We start from the raw sequence: 17,323 nt of genomic DNA on the forward strand, positions 1-17,323 counted from the left end.
GAAAGGCGTTTGTGCTAGCCTGTCAAGGGGTTCCTGAGTAGCCCAAGCCCACATACATGGCCGAGATGTGGACAAGACTGTCCTCGCACCGCGTATTCGTGGCTGGAAGCGCACGAGACCAGTGTCTAACGAACCACAGTAGGTTCTGCACTGAGTCGACCCAGTTCATAACCATAACAGATGCTTCATAAAGACGGCGTATACAAATACCCGCTCCCGAGGAGGCTGTAGCTTCACTTCACAAGGTTATGAGCTAATGGAGGAACGCACACTTGATTCATAGCCCAAGCCGAGTTGACCTCCAGACAGGGTGCGCCTCACACATGCTGACAGAGCATATTCGTAATAGACTGTGCTAAAAGTACAAGAGCGACATGAACGCAGTCCTACCGGTGACGCAAGTCAGAGCCATATAGCTTCGCAGTACGTCCAACACTCACCACTGTCCGTGCCGCATGCATTCATTACATCTCATCCAGCATTGGAGCTTCAATGTCGAGGTCCAACGGCGTACCAACCGCGCCAAGTTCGACTGGTGCCTTCTCAAGCTCCGGGGCAGCAGCCGGAGCATCGGCTGGCGCAGGAGGCAATGCAGTGGCCTTCCATCCGTTTCGCCAAGCTGCGAGGCCAGCTATCAGGCCGAACACGTTGATCCATGCCTGCAACAATTGAGTGAGCGAGACGAGCACAATGGTCAAACGAATAAGCCAGCGCCAGCAGTAACGGCGACGCGCCGTCTACTCTTCCAGAAGGTTGTATGCCGAGACCGCCATTCGTATGTGACGGGCATAAGAGAAAAAGGAAGTGGTACACGTACGTCGTTCTTGAACAAGCCCGCCTCCAACGACCTATGAAACCACGATTGATATTAGTTAAAGTTGTACTCAAAGCATTCCACAGTTCTAAACCCTGGAGAGAAGAGGTAGAACGAGTACCAGAAGACACAGAACATCGATATGGCCACGACAAGGTTTCCAGCGAGCTTAGGAGCCCGTTGGACTGGGACGATAACAGCAATCTCTGACACCGCAACCTTGTGCGTGTCCCATGATGATACTCGCCCCAGGTACGAAGGCCGAAAAGAGGGGAAAGAGGCGACATGACACGGCTTCTTGGTATTGTGTAGCGCGGGCTGGCGTCCCACTCTGGGTTCTGCACAACTAGAGCCGCCGATGTATGGCTCTGGCGTCCGGTAACATCCCAACGCTTGTACAAGAACAGTGCGACGGCAACGAGAGACACAGGTCAGACAGAGACCCAGCGAATGACTTCCCGTCGCGTTCGCAACCCTCGCAGACATACTGCGGAAGGATGACCAAACATTCTCATCGACTGCCCGAGTTCGACGAGACCTAGTCCACAAAAAGCGTGTTGCCGGCGCCGTTGCGTCGTGGGACGGACCGCGAAATGCATTCTAGATGATGGAAGTGCCTGTACAGCCTCGATAGAACGCCCGTGGGCACCAGCGAACCTTCAGAGCCGACCATATCCGCCTTGTCAATTAGCGCAGCCGGAGGAAAGAGGACAGCGAGCGAATGAGAAGTCGCTCAGCGCCATCACGTGTGCATACGGGACACAGCCTCGTCTATATCTAGAGAGGTTAGGCTCTAGAAAGGACATAGGATGTTCCCTACGGAAGGTTGTGATATGAGGAAGATCGCCACACCCCACCTTGACGCGGCCACTGACAAATGAACGCGAGAAACGGGCGCGCGATGGACAGTGATGCATAGCCCGATGCAAAGTCAGGGTGTGCGAGGCCGGTTCTATGGAGGAGCATGCCGCGAATGTGAGTAATGCGGAGGCTCCAGTGGGAGTACCATCAGCCGAATGGTACGACATGGTTGACGAACACGAGGTTCGCGGGCGTATGGAGACACACATCATGGATCCAGAAGGACAAGCTGCAGCAGCCAGTCAAGGGCAAGGGCCGGGCCCGATTAGACGATAATTCAGCAATACGTGCTGTGTCCTATCCGAACCTCCGGGTCGTACGGTAGTTCATAGCGGGTTCAAAGATGCAACATATGCAACGACCGGCGATAATGACCATGACGATCAGACAGCCGTCGTCGTCTACCAAACACAGAGCACGGTCTCAATAATGTTCTCCATTTGCCTGGCCCCTTCGGTGTCTGTGCCCTTCGGACGGGCGCCGGACATGCAAGATATGATGCGGGGCACGTATACACGGCGTGCGTATTTTGACTCGAGGGCACGCTCCGAAGGTAAGCGTGTACAGGGTCCAGCCAGATGCCTCCAAGTGGTAAGTTGAATGATAACTTAAGAGGCATCTAGCCCAAGGTCGAGACACCGTGCGCGTGCATGACTTTGCGTGACAGTGCGAACACCATTCAAGAACGAAGGACGACAGTAATTGACTGCGAGTGTCCAAGTTCGATACGCACCAATGAAGGGCCTGGGGCAGGTAGCCCGCGTTGACAACAACTTCTCCCCAGAACGCGTCCCACCTTTTTCGGAGCTCCTCCTTTTCAGCGGGGTAGGAGATAGCCTGCTGGACAGCAGTCTCAGATAGCCACACCGGGTCTAGCAAATCAGCGTCACGGACCTTGGACTTGCCCACAGCCTTCTCGCGCATCTTCAGCAGATTGAAGTCCTCCTTGAGGTGCACGAACTGCAGGAGGATGTACGCAGCCCAGAAGCGGCACGACCAGAGCGCGAACGCGCCCCTGTTGAGCGTGACGAGCTTCCCGCTAGGCTTCGACGCGACGAACGGGATGAGCGACGCGAGTGTCGGGAGGGCGAATGTAGCGGGGATGATGTCGTGCGCGAGCATGTAGTAGGTGTGCTCGAGCGGGTAGTACGCAAGCATCGCCCAACCTTGGAACCGCTCGATGGTGAGAAGCTTGCGAGTCGGCGGCGGGTTGCGCTCGATTGCGGTGAGCCATTGGACAATGGGTAGAAGACCTGTGAAATGCAAAGTGGTGAATGCTCAGTACTTCGGATGTCAATGACGTCGTGTGCGCAGCTCGGAGACCAAAAGTCGCGTCTGAATGCAACAAGGCCTATGGCCTCTTGCGCGCAAGCCCATGATGGATGGTAAGGTGAGTCCAGGACACGAACCCCACAACCGGAACAACATTCTTGCGTCGCCCGCAAGGCCCGCCAACTTGGTCATGCCTGTCGCCGCAGTGCTGACAGGGGCCGCTCTCATCCCTGCGCGATGTTGCATGCGAGCACGGAAGTGTAAGAATGGAACAGTCAGCTTCAGGGTATATTCAAGAAGCTGTATGAGACCCTCATCAGCAGAGGAATCGGACAATAACGCATGGAAATCGGGTAGTTGGAGGTGCACCGACCATGAACAGTTTGCTGGGAACCCAGACAACGTTAAACATGGTTTCTCGGTAACAAAATAATTCCGACTGACTCGCTTCCACTCCATGTACTCAGGTATCGCACGAGATGGCTCAAAGTTTCCGACGGAGGTACGAGCGCGAACGACCCGAAGGTCAGGTCTTCGATGCGAGCCAACGTGAGCGCTTTCGGCGGCCGCGACATTCTGAAAAAGCGGAAGTTAAGTGGGGAGACTGTGCAAGTAGTAGTTCTGCGTTCGAGACGCGTTAGCAGTGGGACGACAGCGAGAGAACGCGACGGTTGCAAGGAGAGGCTGATATACGGCCGTTCGCTCCGTGCGGGGCAGCGTCAAGAGCATCCGGGGTTCGATAACACGTGCCACTGCTTGAGCGCCGTCAACGAGGTGGGAAACGCTTACGTACGCGTCGCGCAGCCTTAAAACGCGCGTCTTCGCGTCGCAAAAACTTAATAGAACAAATCCTGGGGACACAAAAGTTCGGGCTCGGTGGTTGCTCTTCCGTCTCCTTGTCCGCGTTCCCGTCCCCTAGAACGAAATACGGCACCTCTCAGGAGGTGCTGGGGCCCTTCTCTGATGTCTGGGAGCTCGTCTGTTTGACTCGTCTGTCCGCTGTTTTGGAGGCATCGCTTCGGCTGGCGCTCATGACGATACGGCGGTGGATTGGGAGGATGGGTTTCTGTGTTGGAGAGGCCGACATCCTGTTGCAGTAGTTCAGAGTATGTCATGAATATAATCTGTTGGAGATGCCTCAGCAGTGCGATTTCCCTGGTGATGGGTCGATGAACGTCGATGTGTCTACGCCTTGGGTATGTGCGTGATATTGATTCACTGTATATCGAGGATTTGATGAACAAGATCACCTCCGAGCAGAACAATAATTGCGCGCCGACCATTCGCATCAGGATAACAGGAATGGGGCCTTGGTCGGGGATCTGCAATGGGTGCTGCGGTGGTCGATTGACTATGTATGACACGCTTGACACCGTATCAAGCGTGGACATGCGTCCTACGATTTTGCAACGCGTGTAGACGTCTTTGAACCCCTTCATTGGCGTGTTGGATCTGTGATACATAGGTGTTGACCGTCTCAGAAGCCACAACGTCCGCGCGGTGGCATGACAGGCCTCATGATAACTTGGTCTTGGCTCAATCCTGGTCTCGAGGAAGCTGATTCAAATTTCTCCTTGCGACGGCCCGCGTGATGTATGATCATCGGACAAAGTGTTGTATACACTGGCGCACACGGTTCCGAACAGTCCTGTCAAATGAAAGCATCGAGTTCTCCACGGCACGTTCAAGACGTTCTCCTTGACCCTCACCTCATACCCTTCGTGAGGCCTCAACGCCTCTCAGCCCACACTCCTTCGGCAGCCGACGTTCACTGACTAAAAAGAAACGATGTTCAAGAGATACCAGAGTGGTTTGAAGTGCGCAGCCGCGGCTGCTCTGCTAAGTGCGCCACTCGCCAACGCTGCCAATACGTTCACGGTCCCTACCAAGTCTTCGCTCGCGTATGTCTTCCGCTTGCATTTCCATAACCCCTGGCCTGCGTTGGTGACACGTGCACATTGAAGGCCTTTCTTGGCAGGCTTCTCGTCTTCAAACGGTATGTAGCCATTGTTGGCCGGTCGAATAGTAAGAATGTCTGACCGCCGTCGATGTGATTAGACCCTTCAGCGCCCGCAACCAACGCAGCCTTGAAGTTTGTTATCCCGGGTGAGTACGGTCGAGCAACCTTCATCGCGTGTTCACCCTCATCATAACGTGTGTACCTCCCAGTTCAAGCGGGTGAAAATCAAACGTTCAGTGAAGTGCTGGTAGATACGGGAAGTGCCATCCTCTGGGTCGGCGCCCTGGACCCGTACCAGCCCGGACTCAACAGCCAAGTGTGAGCATGTTACTTCTTCAACTTGGGACAGCAAGGTTATCCCCTGGCATGTCAGCATCAACGAGACCTTCAGCGTCGGGTGAGTCCAGTGCATCCTGTTCCCAAGGGCATCAATCTCATCCTTGGTAGCTACGGCGTCGGCGGCGTCAATGGGACCGCATACAAGGATCGCGTCACGATCGGCTCTGCCACGGTCGAATCCCAGATCATTGGCAGCGCAGAGTATATGTACGGGTTCACCCTTGAGAAGCCCATTGACGGTATTCGTGCGTACCTCGGTTCCTCCTCATGACCGCCATTGGGTTCTCATCTGTGTCTTCTTATGTATGAAGTCGGCCTTGGTCCCTCCGGTTCAAACGGCGGCGAGGTGAGCGGAAGCAACACGACGCCGACCTTCGTGGAGAACTTGGTCTCGGAGGGAACGATCGACGAGCCGGTCTTTGGGATCTACGTCGGCCCGTTGAGCGACAGCGTGGAGAGCGCTGGTGAAATCACATTCGGGGGTATCGACGAGAGCAAGATTAGCGGTGCGTACGCATGGTGTTAACTTGATGATGACACGTACTGACAGCCACTGGATGACAGGAGACCTCGTGTGGCTCAACCAGACGCCGCCTTACAACCTCCACTGGGAGTTCAACGTATGTGTCCGTTCACTCAGCAGTGCATTCACTAACCATTCCGGCTCTCGAAAGGCGACGAGTTTCAAGTGGGGCAACCTCACTGCAGATCCGAGTACGCCCTCTATGCCCGTACGGACACCGGCGTCCTCCCTATCGCGATTCCCTTGCGAGTGCTCTTTCCTCCGATCTGGACCCACTCGCACTGATGTTATACTCGTCTACCTAGCGATCAATTCTTCGACATGCTCGACATGATCCCCGGCACCACGCTCGACCAAGCATCCCTCCTATCAGGCTCCATCGTCTTCCCGGGCAACGTCACCGCAGACGACCTCCCACCGCTCGAGATCGGCATCGGCAGCCTCCTGTTCAACATCACCGCAGACCAGTACGTACCAGCCCCGGCGATCCCCACCGCGTCCTCGCGGCGTATGCGCCTTGCTGACGTGTGCGCCCATGCAGATATACCGTCCCGGCGAGCCTGTATCCGTCGCTGAACATCACGGATGACGGGTTGACGCACACGTGGATCGGGTCTGGTGGGCCCTCGGCTCTTGATCTTGGGCAGAAGTTCCTCGAGCATGCGTACTCGGCGTATGACAGTGCGTGCTTTTTCTGGTCCATGCGCTCTGCGTTTACTGACGGATGCCCGTCTGCGACTCCTCCGATGACTTACGGACATCCCGGGATACGGTGTGCAGTGGAGAACCACCGTGAGTCCTGTATAGAGCTAACACAACGTGGATTCGAGCTGACTACGGTGCAGTCATTGGTTTCGCGTACCTGGCGTGAAGAGGCTGTGCTTTCCTTCTCTGTTCGACCTGCGCATCAGACACTGTTTCGCTTGGACTTCTACCGCGACTATATGGACAATATGGACACTTAGGCATAATCGAGTATCTCTCGGGCTGTCTCATTGGCAGCCCGACGACCTTGAATGACTAGCACTGCGATATACCCACGTAGCCACACCGTACACGGCGATCTGTCCACGCGAGAGGTCCGTATTCTATGCTTCGAGAATAGCACATTCACGCCCATCGCAAGAGAATTTGAAGAGTAGGGGATTCTTGAGTGAGTGCACGCTTCCGATGTGATGAAGGCTCAGGCTCACGGTCGGGTCTCCCACCGCATAACGTTTGCAGCTAGTACAGCCGCATGCAAGTCGTTCTGCGGCCGTTGTATGCCACCTTGGGTACATATAGCTGTTTCTCCTCGTGCTCGCTCGCGAACGATCCGCCGTTGTGCGGACCTTCTCCTGGTTCGATGCGCAACAAGCGCGGAGGAGGCAGTTCGGACTGTCCCTGACTCCGAATAGTAGCCTTGACCGTACCTACATGCGACCCAGCTTGATCCAGGTGCAGCTCGCTGTTGGGTATATTATGCGAGAGCACTTGCCGAATATGCCCCTTGTGTACAGGTTGCCCACTAGAGATCGGCGACGACGGTTATGCTGAACGGTTACGACACTGTAATCAAGGTTGCCACGGCGTTTCTCTTGTTGGGGGCTGCCCATGTGAAAGCGCATACCGCATTCTCGGTCCCTTTCACGTCGACATTGCGGTACGTCCTCCGCATTGCGCATGCCAGGATCGACGTTGATGACTGCTTCAATGGCATTGCAGGTCCGGAACGATGGGACTTAGTAAGCTTAGCTTGCATTTCACACTTGATGCATGTAATGCTGATCAAGGGGACGTCATACTCAGACTACTCAGACAATTCCAGGGCTTCGACAAATACGAACGTGGATGTCCTCGTAGCTGGTATGTCTGCTACTTGACTTAGATGCAGTCTTTGACAATAGGTGTTTCTTGCCTTCAGTCCAAGCAGGAGACCATCAGACATTTGCAAACGTCTTGGTGGACACTGTACTGGCAGCGCGTACCTTGGGTAGGCGCACAGCAACCGTACAGTCCAGGCCCGAATACTCAGGCGTGAGAGAGCTCTGTACATCCTGAAAGTCCGCAGTACTGAGCTCACTGGACAGCATCAATGCGACTTTCACTGTTGTGGGTGCTTGTGCTCATATGAAGCCATCCGCGCATGATATCTTATCGACCATCGATGATCAGGTATGGCTCTGGCAAGTCAACGGAACTGCCTACATGGATACAGTTGCATTGGTTCAGCCACTGCGAGCGATCAAATTATCGGCAGCGCCAATCACACGGACGGTTTCGAGCTCTGGGAGCCTTCGACGGATACGTGAGTATGCACACCTCGAGGGCTCTAGCATGTCATTGACAACGGCATAGTGGGACTTGGTCCCCCTGGTTCAAACACCAACGAGACTTCAGGATATACCACTACTCCCACGTTCATGGAGAACCTGTATGGGCAGGGCAGCATCAATGAACCAGTGTTCGGTCTGTATATTTACCGTTCATCCCTGGTGAAGAGAACACCGGCGAGATCACCTTTGGAGGAGTCAACCCAAGCCGCTTCACCGGTGAGGCTTGTCCACTGCCTTGGTTTAGACGCCAGCCTAATCACGTGCCACAGGCGAGATTGAATGGATCGCCCAGAACGCACCGTACGATATACACTGGGGATTCAAGTAGGCAAACTCCAATATGCGCTTTTGAAGCGGGCTACTGACGTTCTGCTTAGGCGTCGAGTTTCGCCTGGGGCAATATCACCCTCGCGGGACCAATCTACGCCCGAACAGACTGCGGCGTGTTACCGATACTGTTACCCACGCAAGTATATCGACCCGACTACACTGAAACTGACTCACTGTGTCTTCAGAGACCAGTTTTCGACATCTTGGACGGCGTGCCAGGTACCATCTTGATTGAATAGCGATAGTCAGCTTCCCACTTGTCTTGTATTCGCGAGCAATATGACTGCGACAACCTCCCGCCGCTTGAGATCGGGCTCGGAGCTTGCTTGTGTCCATCCCAGCAGAAGAGTAGGTATCATGCTCAACAGTCTCGACCTTGACTTATTCGTTGTCAATCGTGTATAGCTACATCGTCCCGAATCGCCTACGAGACGCTAAATGTCACTAACGATGGCCAAACACATACGTATCTCTGCCCAGGTGGCCCCGATTATGTCAATCTCGGTCAGAAGGCCTCGAACACATATTCTGCCTACGAAGTGCGTCGTCTCTGATCTCCAACCCTTCACAAAGCTCACCAGGAACGGCTATGCTACAGTCGTGAATCATCGTGAGTGACGTACCGTATTCGCACTTCAGTCTAAGATTAACATCTATGTGAGTCGTTGGATTTGCACCAGCAGCGTCACTGCGCCCCATCCCGAGTAAGATAAGGGAATGTCACGGACACTATCGTGTTACTGCTGGTGACGAGTATGCCTAAGTACATCCTATTATTATGTATGACTAGTCATGACTCCCATTTAGCTTCTATTGACACCCGCCGTCGAGGTGTTTGCCGTACGCGTGCTTCCACTAAGGGCGTGCATTTCTGAGGCCCGGCGGACACAATATGTATGCACTGCTTATAGGATGTCCGGTAGCGACCTCCGTCATCCAGCAACAGAAACTCCCCTGGAGGCGTATTCAGCATCATTGACAGTGGGTACACCGAGATCTAGCTAGAAGTCTCGACAGTCCACCGACGCCAGCATACACCGTGAAAACCCGCAGGGACTCGCTGTACTACTATAGATACTGCTTATAGCGTGCGCATCTTTCGCTTGCCCAATGTAATGAGGTATGCTCCTGTTGAACCCGACCGTTGCCCAGTGGACATCGATTATAGGGCAACGACTCCGTCACCACATATGTAGCTCCCAATCGCTGTTCACTAGAACTGTTCAAATTCATCGCATACTCTCAGGCGTTCACCAAAATCGCATTAAATACGCCATTATGGCTGTTCATTGGATTCAATGATTGGTTACAGACGGATAGACTCGGACTTGCTCATCTACTGCTCTTACTGAACAATACAGCACTCATTGTCCAGTAGCTCAGCAGTTGTCGTGTGCGCAGGCTCCCTGTCAGAGAAATCATCAGCGCTGCATTACACCTTTTCCAAGCCAGAGTCAAGTCACGTACACTGATGAAGCGGTAGCTCTGGTCGCTCGGGTTGAGCGTCTTGCAGAACCCGGTGGCCGTGAAGTCGTAGCCGACGTTCTGGCACGAACAAGACCCATCGCCGGAAGTGATGACGAGACAGTACTGGTTGTCACCGGTAGTGCCGAGACCGTCATTGGGGATGTAGACGGAACCACGGCCTGCCTCGCCCAGGCAGCCAGGGTTGCGGATGTCGACACCGATACCGCCGTTCACGGAGCAGGCGGTGTCTAAGCAAATGGAAGGTATGTCAGCTGTTGGCCCGCAGACGAGGATAGGCGGACGTACCGTCGAAGAAGTTAGCGTAGAAGTCGGCCTTCACAGGAGCGAGAAGAGCCATGGCGATGGCGATGCCGGAGGTGACGGTGCTGGAGAACTTCATGGTCGTTGAGTGCGGATTGGTGCGGTTGTCTGGGACGGTGTGCTTGTGATGAAGAGCCATTGGCCGACTCGGGGGCTCTTATATAGCATTCTTGTGTGGCTTCAGGACAGGTCACTCGAGCGGCTGGATATCCTCAGTTACATGCTGTGACTATGCAGTGACCGGACTCACAACGCTTCCTCCGAGTCGGACAATAATCATTTACTGTTGACCATCACTATCCGTTGCATCGCTGTCAAGGTTTGTGGTTTCATGCCCGAAGGACGTCATCTAGCCACCCACCCGACGTCCCATCTGACATACACGGTGCCCCCACCTGCCCAGGCTGATCCACAGCATTGCAATACCACAGGTGGTGGGGCTCAATCGGACAGCTTGCGATTTGGGGCCAGTACTGGGCTAGCACACGCCCGACACGACTGAACAAAGCCGACTCCTTTGCGGGCCCAGATAGAACTCCATTCTCGACGCAAGGCCCACGCGGGAGAGTCTGCGCCTTACCTCGGGAAAATCGCGATTGGTGCGCCCAAGGTTGCAAGACCATCCGACGACAACCAGGATGAGTCGCCACTGGCAATACATCGTGTCAGTGGGTCATTGACGGGGCGCGGAAATCTTCCGGGGGGACGAGTCGGACATGTGCCAGTGAGGGCGCGCATGACGGCTTTGTCCAGTCAGGTGTAATGGTGATTCGAGCTGCATCGCGCAGCATTTGCGCTGCGTCAGGGTTCATCGCATCCACTTGGGCGGTCTGAATGTGATGTTGAGACTCGTCGGCGCCGTGGAGTTGGTGCAAAGGCATCAATGCTACTATTCCGAGACGCATGCGCAAGCCAAAAATACCGGGTGGAATGTACTCTTGCAGCGTAGGAGTCCATCGTTAATGCATCAGCGAGATGTTGAGTTGTCTGGATTACTGGGTTTGAGGGTCTAAGTAGACTGACAGGTCTGAAATGGCACTGACCGCATCTAGTGCGTCTGACACAGTTGAGCGTTTGGGAGAGTATTTGAGTCCAGCGGCGGCCTGAGCTTCTGGGGACCTGTCAGACTTGTGTCAGACCAGTCATTGGACGCGACCGTGATAGACACGACAAACCGGCGACAGACATGACAGACGCTCGAAATTACGCCGATATCGGAGTGTTGACAACAAGTCTATATCAGTGGCTGTGGACAACACTTATTTGGGGGACGAGACGGTCTTGTTTTGTAGCCACCTATGTTGAGAGCATATCTTCATTTACAGTAACTCTGACAATGCCTGCTTCGTGAACAGCAGCAGCAGCGTCATCGACACCCGCAGCCCTAACTAAGCCGGCCGTAGATCCGTCTACATCGCTAATGAAGGTCTCGTCACAACACCTCCGGCGACAGCGTTTACTCGCGCCAGGGCGCCAACCATGGCTTCACCGTCATTGGATTCTGCAAAACGTTCGACCCAAGCGACCAGAGCTCCCGTTTCGTTGGAGTAAGTTACTTCGCTTCTCCGTAGTTTTTCTCGGAAGCGATGGAATGCGATGCTGATTGTGGAGTCTGACAGGGATCCTGCGCAAGCAATAGCTGCTAAGCTACTGGAGAATGAGTGCTGAGACTGACCTATGGCGAAGGGGGTCTATGTGCCCTGATGGCCAGCGCCTTGCATAGAGATGAGCTCCCATTCGAGGCGTGCTCGGTTCTGCAGTAGATCGTTCAAATGTATCCTCCAATCTACGCAACCCAGTAAGCCGGTTGTGTCATCGTAGAGTAGGAAGGAGTTTGATACGTACGATCATTGCCAGGCTGCTTTGTAGACATATTGGGTATAGTTTCTCCCGAAGCTGAGAATGTCGAACAGTGACCGAGACAGCTCACAAAAAAGGTGTCGTTAAGGCAGCGCCAACAGAGCACCGGCTATGGTGTCCACGCTGAGTGTGACTAGCCGTCGCTATTGCCAATGTTTGTATGTTGAGGACGAAAGTTTGACAGGACAATTCTACGGCAGCGATTTCAGTTGTATTATGTACTATGGAGCTAGCAGTTGGAGGGCACGCAGTAGACGTAGCCTTCCACGGCGAAGGTTCCATGCCAGTATACAGTGTGGGCGGTACTAGTAGACACGAGACTTACGAAAGCGTAAAGCGAAGGCCAAGTCTGGGGTCGAACCAAACGATGGCCAGTCCTCATTGCCAGTATTTGCATTCACTGTCAATAGTCAGCTCAACTCGTCTACGTATGTTGGCCAGACTACGGCACCAAATGCGCGTTGCGCTTCGAACGACATGAGTTCCACTGTGACCGCCGCGCCGTCGCCGTCGTATTGAGGACGACGTCCGACCTCCTTGGACAGCCCATAGACAGAGACGAGACCAGCGTTCACAGAACGTCAGACAGCGATTGCGGTATGAAGCGAGAGGTGCGCTGGGTTGTGACGCAAGTAAGCAAGTAACTTACTTACTTACTGTAGGTCACCCGGGCCGCCACCACCACGACCGCTGTGGTGGCCAAGTGGTGGCTGACAAGAATGGTCGCCTCGGCAATCGGCGGACCGCAGACAGCACTCGGCTGAGCGCTTCCGCGATCATCCAGCACGTCGACGTCGTCGTCTGCCTGTGCAGCAAGACCAGCCATGGTCCGTCTACCCCCCGAGCTCACGGACCGTATCATCGACTATCTACACACTGACGTGCATTCTCTCTGTGCGTGTGCTCTGACGTGTCGGACCTGGTTGCCTGCGGCTCGCTACCACCGTTTTCGTTCGGTCAGCGTTGCGCACGAAGAAGGCATTGCAACGTTCGAAACCCTCGTAGCGTCTTCGCCGGCGATAGGCCACATCGTGGAAGACCTAGAGATATCTTTCTTTGGTTGCGAGCAACTCAGCTCTGTCTTGTCCTTGCTTTCGGCCGTCAGGGTGCTCAAGCTCCGTCACGGCGAGTGGGGCCGTGACTTCTGCATGGGTGACCTCGCAGCTGTCGGCGCTGAGCTTCCTGCCCTGCGTGAGCTGACCATGGTCTTCTGCGTCTTGCCTTTGGATGCGCTAGCAGAGCTAGTGTGCTCCTTCACTGGCCTCGAAAGCTTCTCACTAGTTGATAATAACGGTGTCCAGTCCGTCAACACTTCCGTCGTCGGATGTTTAAAAGCTCTGCACACTCTGGAGTTGGACTACACTGGCAGCGACCTGACAACTGACGAGGAGCCGGATCTCCTCGTCGGTTGGCTCACCAGCACACTTCAACCCCATCAGCTCCAGATGCTCCATATCAGTCTTACTTACGATCCGGGGCCCATTCAACCCCTGTTCGACACTTTCGGTCCGCATGGCCTGAAACACCTGAGACTCGATCTATACGATCTCCAAGGTATGTGTCGCTTAGCTTCTCGGAACACATACCTATCATAACTGAGGACCATACAGAGACTGCTAGGGACACTACGTTCACGCTCGAACCCTGCACCAACTTACGCACCGTGTTTATCGAGCTCGGCGCTGGCAGTCAGTCGCCGGAAGCATCGATGGGCCTAATGTGGCCCAGCGTGCTCATATCTCAACTCAGCTCACTATCCCTTGAGACGATCACTTTGTTGGTGTCTGCCCCGTCATTCTGGCCTTGGGACGTAGATATTGTCTGGCGATTCGATGATCTCCAGGCGTTGGATTGGAGAAGCATCAATCGCACGCTAGGACGACTGTTTTTCAACAATCTACGAGCTTTCAACATACATGGTCGAGGTCCCAGAGAGTCACTGGAGGCTTGTCTGCAGGAACGGTGTGGGACTGCGTACACACGAGGGTTGTTCCGATTGTTAGAGGAATAGTGTGAGCCTCAAGGAGCTGTGCGTCGTAATCTGCTGATGCCGCTTCGCAGTCGAGTTGTTACTTCGTGCTGCTCTGAAATCGGTTTGCTTGGTACGCGTCTTGTATTGTTTGAACACAGTTTAGTCGTTAACCTTCCTGTCTTACCAGAGTACGTTTTCTCTAGCCCTCGACCTCGTTTGTATGCTACGTCAAACCTTACGTTCTATTTTGGCTCCTGAACTTGTTCTATGGCCACCGGTCTGTCTCCATCCATCAGCCTCTTCTGTGAATATGTTGTCCGGGTCTTCAGCTGCCAGCGCCATACAGTGGGGGATCTCGGGAAACGTTCACGCCGAACGCAATCCGGTGTTTTGCTCATACATAAGTGGTAAGCATGCTATCTGCGAGGATCTAGAGGCGCGCTCACATTCCTGATACTACAGCACCGTCTATCAAAATCCGACGCGCGTTGCTGGTGCTCGTACATTACCGTGAAACCTCAAAGTTCGTATGGATCCACCATCTCTTCAGCATATCGTCTCAGAGCATTCCACGGCTTCCTACCTATCCCATGGCGCACGACGTTCCCAGCCGCTTCCGAGTCCGCGCATCGCGGGCCAGAATAATGTATGCTGACATCTGTGCCCGCCGTGACGCGTTTCAAAACTCCAGATCGACAACACATGCACCGTATTTGACAAAACTGTGAGTATCAATGCACACAATCGTGCATCCTGTCGACTTCTCTGACTTCTGCCGCCATGCCATCTTTCAAGACGCTGAAAGTGGTCTTCTCGTGGCCTATACGATGCAAATACCTGCTCGGCCGCCGTCGAACTCTAAGTGGCGTGCTTGCGGGGCACACGTTATAAAGCAAGGCCTTTGCTCTTCCGTCAAGCCATCCTCTGTAGGGCTTGAGACGTTCTACAACATGATCCCTTTGCTGCTCATACTCGCGTCGCTCACCTGCGTATTCTATGCCTTCCGACCCAGGAAAGACTCGCTGCGACAGAAGTTACCACCTGGACCAACTGGTGTCCCATTGCTGGGAAACCTATTGCAATTGCCTGCCTTACGACCGCATCCGAAGGTAGGGACATTGACTTCATAATTGTCCCTCCGGTTTCTGACACTTGACTTGTAGTTTCTAGAATGGGCCTCCCAATACGGGGAGATATTCTACCTCAAGCTGGGCGGGCAAGACGTAGTGGTCCTGAACACGGCAGAAGCGGCCGACGAGCTGTTGTCGCGTCGTAGTCATAACTATTCTAGTCGTGCCACTCCGCATGTCGCTCACGACGTCCTGCGCGGTGGGATGGGTCTTGCATTTTTAAAGTATGACACTCCATGGAAGGTCCGTCCGAACTCAAAATATGTTTCTTTTGATTGACGTTCGCGATAGGTGGCCAGGAAGGCGCTGCAAGGTGCCCTTGGGCCCGGGCCTTCGAAGAATATTCGCCCAAACCAGGAATGCGAATCCCGTGTTCTTCTCTACGACTTGATTTGTCACGGGAACAAGAGTGTGTCACAAGGTGTCTCCGAGGGTCTACATGGAGAAGTCTTGGATAATCACTGGTTTGCACCAGTGAGGCGGTATGTGAGTACGATGGTTTCGCTTAGCGTGTTCAGTCAGCATAATCCGCGCTGTGTAGGCGACGAGTGTTGCGCTGTATGCGATGTATGGCAAGCGAGTCCCTCGCTTCCTGAATAACCCTAATCTGTGAGAACACGTCCCCGCTTCGAGCGAACACCTTTTGACCTCTGACTCTTAGTCACAAGATATACGACATTGTCGACAACTTCTCGCAGATGTCGCAGCCAGGGAACTATCTGTGAGTTGGCTGACGGTTCGAAGAGGGTGTGAAATGCCGTGCTGATATAACGATGGCTATGTGCAGGGCGGATGTGTTCCCGCTGATACGACGTCTCCCAGACTTCTTGGCGCCATGGAGGGTGAAAGCTCACGGATTGCATCTATGGTCGGTACCTCTTCATTTTCAACCACAGTGACATGTTTTGATCTCGCGTGACAGGGAAATGGGCCTCTGGGGAGGACTTGTTGATGACTGCAAGGCGGCACTACGAAGCGGAGAGAACCGGCGCGGGTTTGTCTCTTCGTACCTGAATGCGCGTGCCGCCGCAGGTGAAGTCTCCGCAAATGAACGCTGTGACGAAGAGGATGTTCCCGGCAAAGGTCTGACGAAGGGCGGGTGGATACAAGATGACTTCCTCGCCTATGGTGCCGGATCTGCCCTAGAGGCGGGCTCCGATACCACGGCCAATACCATAGTAACATTCTTGCTCTACATGCTCAGCCACCCGCATGTGCTTCAGAAAGCGCGAGTGGAGATCGACGGTGTGGTAGGGACGGAACGTATGCCAGACTTCGACGACGAAGAACGACTACCATATCTTGTGGCTTGTATAAAGGAGACTCTGAGGCATCGGCCGGCCACTCCGCTGGGTACGTCCGCCTGCTCTCACACGCACACGTCCCTTGCTTATGAGCCATTGGAAGCGATCCCGCATGCGACAGTAGAAGACGACGTCTACAAGGATTATCATATCCCGAAAGGATGTACCGTGATCGGGAATGTGTGGGCCATACATCGGGACCCCGAACGTTTCTTCAATCCAGCAGCGTTCATCCCAGAGAGGTTCTATCAAGAAGGCAAGCCCACACGGTTCAACATCGGTCCAGTATCGAACGAGCGCGATATGTGATTGTCCACCCTTGTCTCGCTACCTGCCATGCTGATCTTCCGTCGGCAGCTATGCGTTTGGATGGGGCCGGCGGTTCTGTCAAGGCAGTCACATCGCAGAGGCGTCGCTCTTCATCACTCTCTCGCGCATTCTCTGGGGCGTCGACTTCTACGCGCCGCTCGATCCATCGACTAAGCGGCCAATCCTGCCTGACGTAGCGAACGAGGAGAAGACATGGAGCGAGGGCTTCCTCAGTGTGCCACACGCTTTCAACATCGGCTTTGCCCCACGATCAGCCAAACACGCAGAGCTCATCCGGAAGGCGTTCGACAATGTCCAGTCCGACTGGCAGACCATGGGGTTGGAAGGAGATGACCGGTGAAATCGAACGATTACCGTGGTAGCTGTGTATGCATGTCGCAATGGGTCGGCCTCGGCGTCCAGTACTCATAGATTCGCCGTGTGTTCTTAGAGTATACAGTATGCAGTAGTTTGGTCCTTGATAGCCATCAAGTTGAATGGCACATCTAGATTGAATGACAGACAGAAAGTTCCCCCTCGACTTGA

General features: G+C 54.2%; 9 protein-coding genes across 9 annotated transcripts; 5 read left to right on the forward strand and 4 right to left on the reverse strand.

Annotated features, from left to right (window-relative positions):
- Positions 1-171: 171 nt before the first annotated feature.
- B0H18DRAFT_1042614 (uncharacterized protein) lies at positions 172-3,231 on the reverse strand. Its single transcript, XM_048030633.1, has 6 exons — positions 3,085-3,231; positions 2,570-2,928; positions 2,409-2,512; positions 818-848; positions 441-659; positions 172-386 (listed from the first exon to the last, which is right to left on the reverse strand). Exons 1-5 carry the CDS (start codon positions 3,191-3,193, stop codon positions 465-467), a joined length of 798 nt encoding a protein of 265 aa, XP_047886972.1. The 5' UTR covers positions 3,194-3,231; the 3' UTR covers positions 172-386; positions 441-464.
- Positions 3,232-3,517: 286 nt separating this feature from the next.
- B0H18DRAFT_108484 (uncharacterized protein) lies at positions 3,518-4,566 on the reverse strand. Its single transcript, XM_048031840.1, has one exon. It carries the CDS (start codon positions 4,408-4,410, stop codon positions 3,784-3,786), a length of 627 nt encoding a protein of 208 aa, XP_047886973.1. The 5' UTR covers positions 4,411-4,566; the 3' UTR covers positions 3,518-3,783.
- A 169-nt stretch (positions 4,567-4,735) lies between these two features.
- Positions 4,736-6,640, forward strand: B0H18DRAFT_1125078 (aspartic peptidase domain-containing protein; the record flags this gene model as incomplete). The annotated part of the gene is made up of 12 exons (XM_048034959.1): positions 4,736-4,848; positions 4,912-4,943; positions 5,006-5,053; positions 5,117-5,225; positions 5,281-5,304; positions 5,355-5,491; positions 5,558-5,752; positions 5,811-5,866; positions 5,921-6,018; positions 6,075-6,236; positions 6,311-6,561; positions 6,615-6,640. The coding sequence occupies 12 exons, from the start codon at positions 4,736-4,738 to the stop codon at positions 6,638-6,640; spliced, it is 1,251 nt and encodes a 416-aa protein (XP_047886974.1).
- A 1,184-nt stretch (positions 6,641-7,824) lies between these two features.
- Positions 7,825-8,849, forward strand: B0H18DRAFT_108682 (uncharacterized protein). The gene is made up of 7 exons (XM_048032098.1): positions 7,825-7,860; positions 7,924-8,056; positions 8,107-8,300; positions 8,354-8,408; positions 8,462-8,550; positions 8,600-8,762; positions 8,820-8,849. The coding sequence occupies exons 2-6, from the start codon at positions 7,957-7,959 to the stop codon at positions 8,651-8,653; spliced, it is 492 nt and encodes a 163-aa protein (XP_047886975.1). The 5' UTR covers positions 7,825-7,860; positions 7,924-7,956; the 3' UTR covers positions 8,654-8,762; positions 8,820-8,849.
- A 944-nt stretch (positions 8,850-9,793) lies between these two features.
- On the reverse strand, positions 9,794-10,281 carry B0H18DRAFT_959461 (uncharacterized protein; the record flags this gene model as incomplete). Its single annotated transcript, XM_048042817.1, has 3 exons — positions 9,794-9,820; positions 9,882-10,129; positions 10,188-10,281. 3 exons carry the CDS (start codon positions 10,279-10,281, stop codon positions 9,794-9,796), a joined length of 369 nt encoding a protein of 122 aa, XP_047886976.1.
- A 1,632-nt stretch (positions 10,282-11,913) lies between these two features.
- B0H18DRAFT_108727 (uncharacterized protein) lies at positions 11,914-12,771 on the reverse strand. Its single transcript, XM_048032150.1, has 5 exons — positions 12,712-12,771; positions 12,388-12,462; positions 12,133-12,253; positions 12,048-12,060; positions 11,914-11,988 (listed from the first exon to the last, which is right to left on the reverse strand). Coding segments are annotated over exons 1-5 (228 nt in total). The 5' UTR covers positions 12,713-12,771; the 3' UTR covers positions 11,914-11,970.
- Positions 12,772-12,774: 3 nt separating this feature from the next.
- B0H18DRAFT_915170 (uncharacterized protein) lies at positions 12,775-13,129 on the forward strand (the record flags this gene model as incomplete). Its single annotated transcript, XM_048041589.1, has 1 exon — positions 12,775-13,129. A coding segment is annotated over exon 1 (243 nt), but the record flags the coding sequence as incomplete, so codon positions are not given.
- B0H18DRAFT_1042646 (uncharacterized protein) lies at positions 13,112-14,402 on the forward strand. Its single transcript, XM_048030634.1, has 4 exons — positions 13,112-13,616; positions 13,673-14,074; positions 14,124-14,164; positions 14,222-14,402. Exons 1-2 carry the CDS (start codon positions 13,211-13,213, stop codon positions 14,071-14,073), a joined length of 807 nt encoding a protein of 268 aa, XP_047886979.1. The 5' UTR covers positions 13,112-13,210; the 3' UTR covers position 14,074; positions 14,124-14,164; positions 14,222-14,402.
- A 459-nt stretch (positions 14,403-14,861) lies between these two features.
- Positions 14,862-17,318, forward strand: B0H18DRAFT_1042653 (cytochrome P450; the record flags this gene model as incomplete). The annotated part of the gene is made up of 9 exons (XM_048030635.1): positions 14,862-15,143; positions 15,198-15,407; positions 15,456-15,650; positions 15,706-15,773; positions 15,826-15,885; positions 15,952-16,032; positions 16,087-16,517; positions 16,572-16,773; positions 16,826-17,318. The coding sequence occupies 9 exons, from the start codon at positions 14,862-14,864 to the stop codon at positions 17,136-17,138; spliced, it is 1,842 nt and encodes a 613-aa protein (XP_047886980.1). The 3' UTR covers positions 17,139-17,318.
- Positions 17,319-17,323: the final 5 nt, after the last annotated feature.

The sequence above is a fragment of the Fomitopsis serialis genome (genome assembly GCF_022376445.1).
Source record: "Fomitopsis serialis strain Sig1Antser10 chromosome Unknown B0H18scaffold_142, whole genome shotgun sequence".
NCBI lineage: Eukaryota > Fungi > Basidiomycota > Agaricomycetes > Polyporales > Fomitopsidaceae > Fomitopsis > Fomitopsis serialis.

Coding starts and splice junctions, on each gene's coding strand:
- B0H18DRAFT_1042614 (XM_048030633.1), bottom strand. CDS start 3,193: ATGCAACATCGCGCAGGGATGAGAGCGGCCCCTGTCAGCACTGCGGCG. Junction 2,513..2,569: donor AGGCTGTGGGCAAGTCCAAG/GTCCGTGACGCT, acceptor GCTGTCCAGCAG/GCTATCTCCTACCCCGCTGA. Junction 660..817: donor CGGGCTTGTTCAAGAACGAC/GTACGTGTACCA, acceptor CAATTGTTGCAG/GCATGGATCAACGTGTTCGG.
- B0H18DRAFT_108682 (XM_048032098.1), top strand. CDS start 7,957: ATGGATACAGTTGCATTGGTTCAGCCACTGCGAGCGATCAAATTATCG. Junction 8,409..8,461: donor GATATACACTGGGGATTCAA/GTAGGCAAACTC, acceptor CGTTCTGCTTAG/GCGTCGAGTTTCGCCTGGGG. Junction 8,551..8,599: donor TTACCGATACTGTTACCCAC/GCAAGTATATCG, acceptor CTGTGTCTTCAG/AGACCAGTTTTCGACATCTT.
- B0H18DRAFT_108727 (XM_048032150.1), bottom strand. Junction 12,254..12,387: donor GGCCTTCGCTTTACGCTTTC/GTAAGTCTCGTG, acceptor TCGCTGCCGTAG/AATTGTCCTGTCAAACTTTC.
- B0H18DRAFT_108484 (XM_048031840.1), bottom strand. CDS start 4,410: ATGTATCACAGATCCAACACGCCAATGAAGGGGTTCAAAGACGTCTAC.
- B0H18DRAFT_1042646 (XM_048030634.1), top strand. CDS start 13,211: ATGGGTGACCTCGCAGCTGTCGGCGCTGAGCTTCCTGCCCTGCGTGAG. Junction 13,617..13,672: donor CGATCTATACGATCTCCAAG/GTATGTGTCGCT, acceptor AGGACCATACAG/AGACTGCTAGGGACACTACG.